The 11,812-nt window shown below is 60.7% G+C and overlaps 1 protein-coding gene across 1 annotated transcript; it reads left to right on the forward strand.

The window, feature by feature from the left end:
* Window positions 1-646: 646 nt before the first annotated feature.
* Window positions 647-11,069, forward strand: BCAN (brevican; the record flags this gene model as incomplete). The annotated part of the gene is made up of 13 exons (XM_083878884.1): window positions 647-734; window positions 854-1,246; window positions 1,373-1,547; window positions 1,642-1,769; window positions 2,759-3,052; window positions 4,232-4,495; window positions 5,219-5,941; window positions 7,997-8,104; window positions 8,289-8,447; window positions 9,982-10,064; window positions 10,407-10,551; window positions 10,779-10,961; window positions 11,044-11,069. The coding sequence occupies 13 exons, from the start codon at window positions 647-649 to the stop codon at window positions 11,067-11,069; spliced, it is 2,769 nt and encodes a 922-aa protein (XP_083735010.1).
* Between the last annotated feature and the right edge of the window lie 743 nt (window positions 11,070-11,812).

Below are 11,812 nucleotides of genomic sequence, written 5' to 3' on the forward strand. Positions count from 1 at the left end.
CCTCCACAAGCCATCCCTGGCACTGCACACGTGCACAAGTGCACGGACATGTGTGTGTCCACCTGCACGTGTGCAGCAGCATGAGCACACGTGTGTGCCCTACTTGCTCCCTCACCTCCCTCACCACCTCTTTCCTGACCAAACACTCCCTGAGGTTTGCTGACCAAACCCTTCCTGAAGTTTCTCATGGTGGCACGGTGGGCACATGGCCCTGGTGCTGACATCGCCTCCCTGCCCACTGCGGCCAGCACTCGGGCTGAGATCATCTGTGCACTCCAGGCCAGGCTGGACTCTGCTGTCCCCAGGGGACCCTGCTCCCAGGGAAGGTCAGAGGGGCTGGGTGGCACCCAGTGGCTCCCAGCCAACGGTCCTGGTTGCTCATGTTGTCTTCTTCCTCTTGTGAACCACAGCATTTTTCCTTCCCTTCCCTTCCCTCTCCACTTTCCAATGGTCCAGGTTACCCTGCAGCCATACCAGAGCTGACCTCTCTCTCTGTGCCCCAATGCCACATCCATCACCCCATTCCCCGCCCCCCCCCCCCCTCCACGGGCTGGGGATCTCCCCATGCAGGGATGGGAGATTTTTGGTGCTTTTATGGATTCTAAGCACAGCTGGTGGTTTTTGCTCCCCACTTGCAGGGCAGAGCATGGCCCCAGCCCTCCCACTGCTGCTGCTGCTCTGGGTGTTTGTCCCCACAGTGGTTCCGGAGGTGTTTGGCCCCGGAGATGGCTCAGGTAACTTGGCACCATCGGCCACATTTGTGTAACTCCCTGCTCCATTGGGGCCCTGTAGTGGGGGTCTCAGGGGGCCCTCACACCAGTCCTGCTCACACCTCCTCTCTTCTCCCACCCAGAGGACCTCAAGGCTCTGCAGGTCTCCATCCCACACCACCCAGCACTCGACGCTGTGCTGGCAGGCGACATCACCATCCCCTGCCTCATCACCTACATTGGCCCCCAGCCCACTGCTGGCACGGGTGGCCGCCGGGCGGTCCTGGGAACCCCCCGGGTCAAGTGGACCTTCATCTCTGAGGGCAGGGAGGTGGAGATCTTGGTAGCTCGGGGGGACAGGGTGAAGGTGAGCGAGGACTATCGGCTGCGCGCCTCCCTGCCCATCTTTCACCAGCGCTACACCAATGCCTCTCTCCTGCTCACCGAGCTGCGCCCCAACGACTCGGGGATCTACCGCTGTGATGTGCAGCATGGCATTGAGGACGGCCACGACATCCTCGATGTCAAAGTCAAAGGTACTTCAAGATGGGGAGTGCTGGGATTTGGGGTAGGTTGGGGCCCTCTCCTGGGTCAGCAAGTGCTCCCCTGGGTGCATCTGCACTCATGTGAAGCCCCTTGCCCATGCCCGTGTCTGTCCCCAGGGGTGGTGTTTCACTACCGGGAGGGCTCCATGCGCTATGCCTACACCTTTGCCGAGGCACAGGAAGCTTGTGCCCGGATTGGCGCCAGCATCGCCACCCCCGAGCAGCTCTACGCTGCCTACCTGGGAGGCTACGAGCAGTGTGACGCCGGCTGGATCGCCGACCAGACCGTCAGGTGGGCACCACAGCTGTCCAGGCATTGTGCCCATGGCCTCAGCCAGTCACTCCCCCAGGAGTCAGCACCCCTCCCCTGTGCTTTCCTGCCTCAGGTACCCCATCCAGACACCCCGTGAGGCCTGTTACGGAGACATGAACGGCTTCCCTGGGGTGAGGAACTATGGAGTGGTAGACCCGGAGGACATGTACGATGTGTACTGCTACACTGAGGACCTCCCAGGTGCCCGTGGTGTCACCAGCCACCTCTTTCCCTCCTCTGCTTTTGCTCCCACACTAACTTGCCCCTGTAATCTGTTGTAAACCCAAGTGAAAAAGCTGCCCTGAGCTGCAGGTGCTGTCTCTCGGGTGTGGGGACTTGCTGTGCTGCTTCCTAAAGCATTCCTGGTTCAAGTTGGTGGGATGTGGGGCTCTCTCCCTTGCAGCAGGCAGTGCTCAGGCTGGGGTGTGCCCACAGTGATCTGCCCCAGACCAGCAGTACGCTGTGTTAGGTGGTTTGGGGTTTAGTTGGTGTGTGTGCCGTGCTTTGCCTGAGATGCAGAGCTGCAGATCCTGCCCAGCTGTGTGTGCATGGGGGTGGCTGGTCCCTCCTTTGGGTTCTGATGGGGCTACCCACTGGTGGTGGCAGCTGCTGTGGGGTCCGTTGGGTGGTGCCAGGCAGGTGGCAGGGATGAGGGACATGTTCCTTGTGTGCAGGGGATGATGTGCTGGGACAGAGAGACAGGTGCAGATGCGGGGGCTGATACATACTGTACCTTGGGGCAGTGCCCCTTAGCCCTCCTCAGCACGAAGCCTCACCACAGTGTTCACTGGGCTTGCAGGTCTCTTTAGAAATATTCCACACATTAATTGCTCAGTGCAGGAGGTGGACCTGCTCCTCTGCAGTACCGTTCATGGGTGCATCAAAGTCGCAGGTCTGTTTGCAAGGGCAGGAATCAATCCCACATGGCATGAGAGCTCCAGCTGTGCCTGTGCTATGGCTTTCTGTGCATGTGCAGGGAGGCAAGGAAGCAGGCAGGGATGCAGGCAGGAAGGCTGGGAAGAACTTAGGAAGGCAGGCCTCCTCCAGCCTTTGGTGTGCTTCCACTCACGGGAGTCTCCATCTCCATGCCAGCCCCTGGGGTCATGCAGAGAGTGGCGGAGGTGAAGGGGCTTCCGAAGCCCACGCCCCACTCCCCAGCTCTGACACCAGTCTCCTTCCTCTCTTCGCAGGGGTGATCTTTTTGGAGACGGCCCCAGACAGGTTCACGCTGGAGGAGGCGGCGCAGCGCTGCCGGGCGCTGGGCGCGGAGCTGGCGAGCCCGGGGCAGCTCTACGCAGCCTGGAATGCGGGGCTGGACGCCTGCAGCCCCGGCTGGCTGGCCGACGGCAGCGTCCGCTATCCCATCGTCACCCCCCGGGAGCGCTGCGGTGGGGCTCTGCCGGGCGTCAAAACCATCTTCCTCTTCCGAAACCAGACGGGATTCCCCGATGCCCAGAGCAGATACGATGCGTATTGCTTCCGAGGTAAAGAGGAGCAGCCCTCGTCTGCAGATGCTCCCAAGCAGGGACCAGTGGGAGGCCTTGGGAAGCCTCCGGGCAGAGGTGCATGTCCTCACCGTGTGTGCTGGGTGCAGCAGACCTGGGGTGTGCTGCAGGGCCGGGTTTGTGTTGGGATCACTGTGTGTTCTCTGTGCTGGTGCTGCACTGTCGGGGCACAGCAGAGATGTTTGGTACCGTCTGAGCCTGCTGTGCTAGGATAGGAATGCCTTGCATGCCGATAGACCGTGATAGGGAAGGCATAACCTGCATGGTCCTGACACTGCATGCTGACACCTCTCGATAGAGCTGGGATGCTCTGCATGGTTCCAACAGTGCATGCTGTGGCAGAGTAGGGACGCCCCGCATGTCCTCAGTACTTTGTGCCACTTTATTGCGACAGAACAGGGACATCCTGCATGGCATCATCGGTCTGCGTGAGCTCCGTGGGCACGGCTCCAGGAGGGTTCATCCCCCAGGGCTGCTGGCCTGGGGAGCACTCCTGGGTCCCTGGGGCTGTGGGACACAGCCTGCCAGGCTGGTTTGGGGCGATACCTCCCGTGGTGGGCAGGAAGGAGACCTGTGGGCAGCAGCATGACACTGCCTGTGAGCAGTGAGGCAGGATGGAGGCTGGCAGGGATAGGGAGCACAGAAGGAAGAAAAGCTGTCCCTCCACTTCTATCTGATCCCACATCTCCGCGTATCTGCTCAGGGCCATGGGGCTCACAGTATGGGGATGCTGTGCATCTCTGTGCCTCAGTTTTGCCAGCTCTCAGCACCAAAAGCATGGGTTAGGCAGGATGGACGCGTCATGATTCCACAACCCCTGTAACCCACTAACTTCCCATGCATGTCTGCCCTCTCTGGGGTGGGGATGGGGATGTAGGGAAGGATCTCCACAGAGAGGGGAACGCAGGGTTTGGGATCTGGCCCCATCATGTGCTGCTGAGACCCTCAGCTCTTACTGGGTCTGTTGGCTCTGCCCACTCTGCCAGAACCTGGGAGGGCCTGATCCTCCCCCATGCTGACTCTGTTTAGAAGGGGAAGGAGGAGAACTGGATCTCCTCTGGGGTGCCAAGGCTCCAGGCCTGCTCTGGGGTGAGGTCATCTCTGACTGCTGTGAAGCCAGGACAGGGCAGTAATATCCCACTTTCTTTCTGCCCACAGAAGGGACAAACTCTTTCCCTGAGGCTGCAGGAAAATACCAAGCCCAAGAGCCCGAGGAGAATCTCCTCCAGGAGATTGTCACAGTGGCAGAAAAGCTGGAGGAGCTGCAGCTGCCCAGAGCGCAAGTGGAGATTGAGTCGCGAGGGGCTATTTACGCCGTCCCTTTCTTTGAGGACACTGATCTGGGAAAGCCAAGCCAGTCCCCTGAAGACGCACTGGGGCCAGGGGCCCGGCACCCCCCACTAGCTACCTCCGTGTCCTCAGGTCACCCCACCTCTGCCTCCCCTTTTCCCACAGCCCTGGCCATCCCCGAGGCAGGTGTCCCACTTAGCTGTGGTGCTAAGCTGGGGAGCCCATCCCCTGCAGAGGAGAATGGGGGGACAGGGACAGTGAGGCACGGACTGTCCCACACTGGTAGGTCAAGCAGCTGCTGTGGTGGTGCCAGGGCTGGGAGAGAGCAGCCACAGAATGGAGGTGACAGGGTTGCAAGGAGAGGTCAGAGGCACATGAGGGTGCCTGGGTCACCCCAGCTGTCCCCGTCCCTCCTGTGGAGGCAGCACCCATGGCCGGGGCACCAGTTGTCTTGGTGTAGGGCTGTGCAGTGGCATGGGGACATCCATGTGTCCCTCGGCTAGAGTCCAGCATGCAGGGTCTGTGCTGGACCAGGGTTTAGCAGCACAAGGAACTGGAGAAGTGAGCTGGCAGCTGGAGGGACATGAGGTGAGGTGCAGCAGTGAGGGGCTGAGAATGGCCCCCACCACAGGGAAGCTGGGGCTGGGCTTGGCAGTGGCCGGGCCAGAGCTCAGTCAGCTGTGCCGGTTCAGAGGGGACAGTGTCACACGGGCTCAGGGCCACTTCCACCTCCCTGCACACCTTTGTGTGAGCAAGACTGGCAGTACTGGCAGACGATGCTGGTGCCCGCAGCCCCGTGGTCTGGCTGGCTCCCGGCGCCGGCCTCTCACTGCCTTTCTGCCTTGCCCTTTGCAGAGGAGGAACAGGGAGCAGCTCAGGGCAGAGGCCCTGGCAGCACATCGGCGGAGAGCCCGAGCAGAGGGCAAGACCCCAGCCAGCCCACGGAGCCAGAGGGACCTACCGCTGCCCCAGCAGGTGACACGGAGCCTCCTGAGGGCTTTCCTCGGCCGCCCAACCCCGTCGCCCTCACACAGCGTCCCGACCGTCCGCGGGACGCCTTGAGGCGGCCGGCCCACCCTGCCAGCCGTGGGCCACCTGGGCATCGTATGACATCGCCAACCAGCGCCGCTTCTGCCACCTCGACAGAGAGCCGAGAACCTGGTGGGACCCCCCGCCGCGGGCACAAGTCCGACGGGGCGAGCACCCCGCTTTCTACCGCTGAAGACGCCGAACTCTCCGGAGACGTGGTCGAAAGCCCTCGGGCGTCCCCTCTGCCTTCTGCGCCTTCGCAGACACAGGAGGAGGGAGAGGAGCAGTCGGGAGCCGTGTGGCTCTCCTCGCCTGTGGTCCCGAGGGATGGGAGCACTGTCCCCGCAGTGACACCGTGGCAGGCAGAGTTGCCCGGCAGCAGCAGCGCACCGGCCCTGGGAGGAGAGGAGGCTGCGCCGCGACCGCCGGGCGCTGAGCGCGGGATGCCTGCTGCAGCTTCCGAGGAAGAGGAGGAGGAGGAGGAAGAGCAGCCTGCTCCCTCCATTGCAACCGTGGAGGGTTTCCTTGCAGCCGTTCCTGGAGAAGCAGGTGGGACCTACAGGGATGGCTTCACCCCTCCCCGTACTGACACCTCTGGGGTGGTTCTGGCGGGGACCCCATTGGGGGACCCATCCTCCAGCACGGCTGTGCCCTTGCCTGTTCTGCCCACCGAGCGGGCCAGCGTCGGGGCGGGCGCCTGCTCGGCCCGGGGTCCCTGCCGTGCCATCCTTGCCCTCGGGGCAGCCCTCCTGGCTGCTCTCTGGCACTAGAGATAGCCAACACCTTTTCTTCACACTGTGCTTCCCTCTGTCTGTCTCTGTCCATGTCTCCCCCCCCCCCCCCCCCCTCCTCCTCAGCTGGGTAAGGGAAGGTTACAGGTCTGGAGAAGCACATATTTGTCAAACAAATTGGTCTGATCTCTGCATGCACTTAAATCTCTTCTACTTCTGTGAAGTGTTTTAATGACTGTTTCCATGAAAAAGTCCAATCAGCAAAAGGCGGCCCCAGTCCCTGCTCTGACTAACCATGGTACTAATAAAGGGAATTAAAAGCTTTGTAGAACAAGCATCTCGGCGAGCTCTTCCCTTCGTCCTTGCGCCTGCTGCCCATGCGCCTCTCCCACTGACAAACTAATCCCCTGATCCCGGCCCTGCGAGTCCCCGGGAATGGGGTGGACAGGACACCTGTGAAGTCTGGGAGGGGTATGGCTGCTTTGCACCTTCCATGTGATCTCCCCGGGATTGACCCTGCACTGCCCCGGGATGAGGGCTGGACACTGCTTGGCATGAGCAGGGGGAGACATGGGAGACACTGATGGGTCATGGGGTGCAGAATCCCACCATGACCACCCTGCCTTTTGCAGCTCTCAGTGGTCAAGCACCCTGAAATCACTGCAGTCCCCTATGGACCACATCCCCCAGCCCCCTGAACCCTGGTTCCCCCCACAGGGGGGCTGAGATGGGTGACCAGAAGGAACACAACCTGCTGTGGGTGGATGTCACCCACCAGCCGAACCATCATGATCCCAGCTCTGATGCCCGTCCTGCAGCCAATCCCCTGTCACCTCTGCCCCATCCCACTTCCTGCAAGGGAACCTGCAGCAGAGAGGGCCATGTAGGGTCCCTGTCCCCCTGGTCTGGCAGTGCCCTACCCAGTCCCATGGCACGAAGAAGGCTTTGTGGAGGGTGGCCAGACCCCAAGGGATGGCTGCCTTTGCCTTGGCAGGACAGATGCTCAGGAAGAGCCAGCCATGTGACATTAGGGCCTTCAATTTCATCATGTTCCATGCCTTGGTCTGCTGGGGATGAGCTGTACATCCCGAGGGAACCGCCAGCACCTAGTGGGGAGGTGACACTCCCTGGAGATGGGTGAGGGTGGCAGCATCACCCTTGTCATGTCTCCACTGAGCTGAGGACCATAAAATAGGGCATTATTAGGCTGGAGTGGGTCAAGGACTTTGAGTCTCCGCTCGGCCAGTGCTGGCAGCAGCCCTTCATCACGGTCTTGAGCTGGGCTGGGAGCACACAATGTGCTCTGGGTGCATTAATGACCATAACAGGCTCATGGGGAAGGTGTCGGCTGAGTTATCAACTTTGGCCAGGCTGGAGGTGACACCAGAGGGACAGGCGTGCAGTCACCTTGCTGCCAGGCTGAGGACATGTGGCCAGGATGTGCCGAAAAGTTTATCATCTGCATGCTCCCCTCCCAAAACACAATTGCTGCATCACTCCAGAGAAAAGCAGGAGCTGGCCCTGGGCAGAGGACGTGGGCCAGAAGCTGGCATGGCAATGAGGCCAGTGATGGGGAGATAAGAGCATCTAGCTCTCATCTCTGTGCTCTAGGGGGAGGCCAAAACCCCAGGTCTGGCCAGCTCTGGGCCAGGGTTGCTGAGCTGTTCCCATCAGTGGTGGAAGGGCAGTGTGGGACGGCTCCAGGCACATCACGGTGCACTGGAGATCTTCACTTGCTCTAGAGATGGTGGCCTCAGGAGCCACGTCAGAGACCTGGTTGCTGTGGGACACTGTAAGGATGAGGCTCTGGCACTGCTGGGCACTGAGGAGGTCCCCAAGCTCTGCGGTGAGGACGGCTGCATGTGCCTTGCAGGTGGCTGTGTCCCCAACCCCTGCCTGAATGGAGGGACCTGTGTGGAGGAAGGTGCCCACCTCACCTGCTTGTGCCTGCCTGGCTACGGAGGCAGCAGCTGTGAAAGACGTGAGTCCCCTGGGTCCCAGCATGGCCACACTAGATCGTCCCTACCCAGCCCCTGCTGCTGTCTCAGCTGCTGAACCAGTGGCCCAGGAGACAGAAATAAGGGGAAATCAGGAGTTTGGGGTGAGTTGGGCTCCATCACCCTGACCCTCTCCTCTCTCCCCCCTTGCTCCCCAACGTGGCTCAGCACTGCGGAGGTGCAGCCCGGGCTGGGACAGCTTCCAGGGAGCCTGCTACAAGCACTTCTCCACTCGGAGGAGCTGGGAGGATGCGGAGACCCAGTGCAGGCACTATGGGGGGCACCTGGCCACCATCCTGACCCCCGAAGAGCAGGACTTCATCAATGGTATGTGACAATGCTGCATCCCTCCACCTTTGCCCAGGGACCCTCAGGGCTGGGCTGCAAGTTTTAAACTAGTAGCAAAGAGCCAAGGTAGAGCCCTGCAGCACAGGTGGATGGATGAATGGACACATGGACAGACATGCAGGAAGATGGATGGGTACATGGAGAGACACGGCAGCAGACAGGTTCAGCTCACAACAATAAAGACATTGAGGGACTAGAATGTGTCCAGAGAAGGGAACAGAGCTGGAGACAGGCGCTGAAGCACCAGGAGCACCTGAGACAGCTCAGCCTGAAGAAAGAGAGGCTCAGGGGGGATCTCTACAATTCCCTAACAGGACGGTGGAGTCACCTGGGGGTCAGGCTCTGCTCCCAGGGAAAAAAGAACAGGACCAGAAGAAGTGGCCTCAAGTTGCACTAGAGGAGGTTTAGGTTGGATATTGGGAAATTCTTTCATGGAGATGGTGGCCAGACACTGGGACAGGCTGCCCAAGGGAGCCCTCATTGCTGAAGGGATTTAAGAGACTTGTGGAAGTAGCATTTGGTGACAGTTCTGCTCTTGGCTGTGGGGAAATGGTTGGACTTCATGATCTTGCAGCCCTTTTCCAACAAAATTCCCTGATCCAGCAATGGGTGGACAGACCAGCAGAGGGTTGGATATGTGCAAGTAAATTTGAGGGCAAAGCCATAACCTGCCTGAAATCAGCCTTGGAGGGATGGGGGGAAGGCAGAGGGAGGCAGAGCAGGGGTCAAGTGCTGTGGCAATGGAACAGAGAGCAAAGAGGCCTAAAGGGACATGAGAGTGAAGGAGGAAGGGGCAGGGAGAGACTTCACAGGAAGCTGCAGAGACATGAAGGGACAGTCAGGGAGCTACAGGGTGTGACAGGGACTAGTTGGACCAGAAACGGGACTGGTAGAGCGAGACTGGGACTGATGCAGACAGGTGGGGACCTGCAGGGACAGGTGGGGACTGGCAAGGACCTACAGAAACAGGTGTGGACAAGTAGAGCCAGGTAGGGAGAGGCAGGGACTGGCAGGGACACTTGGAGACCGGCAGAACCAGGTGGGGACCAGCGGGGACAGGCGGGGACCGACGGAGAGACGCTGGGACCTGCAGGGACAGGTGAGAACCCGCAGGGGCAGGCAGGGACTGGCAGGGCCAGGTGAGGACCAGGGGGGACAGGTGGGGCCCTGCAGGGACAGATGGAGACTGGCAGAGCCAAGTGGGGCAAGGTGGGGACTTGCGGGGACAAGCGGGGACAGGCGGGTCCCGGAGCTCTGCCGCCCTCTCCCGGCCGGTTCTGTCCCGCCTCGCTGGGGGTGAGGTGTAAAGGAGTCTCCCGATGTCCCTTTCGAGGGTCCCCTTGTCCCCAAACCTCCCAACACCTTCCCGCTGCAGGGCGAGGGACACTCCCACCTCCCACTCACCTTCAAGTCCCAAATCTCCCGGAACTCAGCCTCCAGCCCCTGTTCAGCCCCCTCCAGACAGGTGGCACCTGGATGTGTGCCTGTCTCCAACACACCCCATGTCCCCCAGACCAGTACAGGGAATACCAGTGGATCGGCTTGAACGACCGGACCATCGAGGGGGATTTCCAGTGGTCTGACGGGAGCCCCTTGGTAAGTGGGGCTGCCAACCCTCGTGTACCCTCTCAGGGGGAGACCACCCTGCCTGGCACCTCATTATCCTTCTCCAGCCCCGGGGTGCAGCCCCGGGGCCGGGCTTTGAAGCTCCCAAACCAGAGCCACTTGCCTCACCTGGGCTGAACATCTTCAGGGGAGCCAGACCCTGAGATTTGGGGTCCCGAGGCCATGCCAAGGGGCATGGAGGTGGGACCTCATTCCTGACAGGAATGTCACAGGCAGGAGGCTGCAGATGGGTGCGTGCTGGTGCAGGGCCACCCCCACACCTAAGGGGTGTGCTGGGATACCCCGTGCACCCCGTCCCGCCTGTTCCCCCAGCTCTATGAGAACTGGCACCCCGGGCAGCCCGACAGCTACTTCCTCTCCGGGGAGAACTGCGTGGTCATCGTGTGGCACGATGGGGGCCAGTGGAGCGACGTGCCCTGCAACTACCACCTCTCCTACACCTGCAAAATGGGGCTGGGTAAGCCGTGCCGGCCTCCCCCCGCCTCTACTCAGGCTGGGGGGCTGGGGCTGCACCTCCCACCACCCCAAAGAGGGAATTCCCCACCACTTCCACAGCAGGGAAACAAGTCCTGCGGGTGGGACCCTCTTTCTGTTCGGATGGGTTACAGGCTTAGGGTTATGTAGTTTGCTCTGGGCCGGGGGAATCCTCCAAGGCTGACTGCAATGAGCCGACCCCCCTTGCAGTGCAGTGCGCCCCCCCCCCCGCCCTCAGCAACGCCCGCGCCTTTGGCAAACCAAAGCAGCGCTACGAGATCGGCTCCATCGTGCGGTACCAGTGCCGGCACGGCTTCACCCCGCGCCGCTCGCCTGTCATCCGCTGCCGGGAGGACGGCACATGGGAGCTGCCCCAGCTGGCCTGTCGCCCTGGTGAGTGACGGGCTCCCCCTGACCCACCCAGAACCTGCCCATGGCACTTTCCCTTCACCTGGGACTTTTTGTGTCCCCCCAGGCCTGGCTCAGCCCACCAACAACTGAGTGAGTCCCTGGGGTAGCAGCCACCACATCTGCTGGAGCTGGTGTGGATGGGGATGGCACTGGGACCCTGGCGCAGACCTCGACGTGGGTGTCTGTCCCCTTGCTTGTTTTATATCTGTACAAAGAAATCCTAATAATTAAAGACCCCCTTGAAAGGAACCGACAGTGACCCAAAATATAGCACAACAGGAGTTTTGTTCCCAGAGTCACAACAGAGTTGAAATCAAGGGAGACAACATGGGCAGGGGGTGGCAGTGATATGCCAGTATCACCTCCAGCCATTTTCTCCCACCTCTATCCCAAGGGTCCTCATCCTATGACACCCTGGTCGGGATAGACATGGGGACATACAAGCTCTGCTGCAGCTCAGCACCCATCTTGAGGTGTGTGTAGGGTTTCTGCACTTCTCTGGAAAGGCAGAAGCTGCTGCTGCAGGCTTGGAGTGGGTGCGTCTTGCCCAAACCCTCTCTCTGTGCTTCTGTTGGTATTAAAACCAGTAAACGGGTGGCACAGGGTGATGACCTGGTTATTCAGGGGGGCCTGGCACAGGGGCGGGATTGGTGGGGCTGTACAACTCCAAAGCGTGGAGCGTGGTAACAGTGGAGAGCCTGGGCAGAGATGACCCCTGGAGCCACAGAAACAGTGAGACACAACCCAAAGTGCCCCCACATCCCAGCAGTGCTGGGTACCAGTCAGAGCTTGGGATGGGACACTGCTTCCAGCGAATACATATGACTGGGAGA

Source organism: Zosterops lateralis (genome assembly GCF_965231275.1).
Source record: "Zosterops lateralis genome assembly, chromosome: 27".
NCBI lineage: Eukaryota > Metazoa > Chordata > Aves > Passeriformes > Zosteropidae > Zosterops > Zosterops lateralis.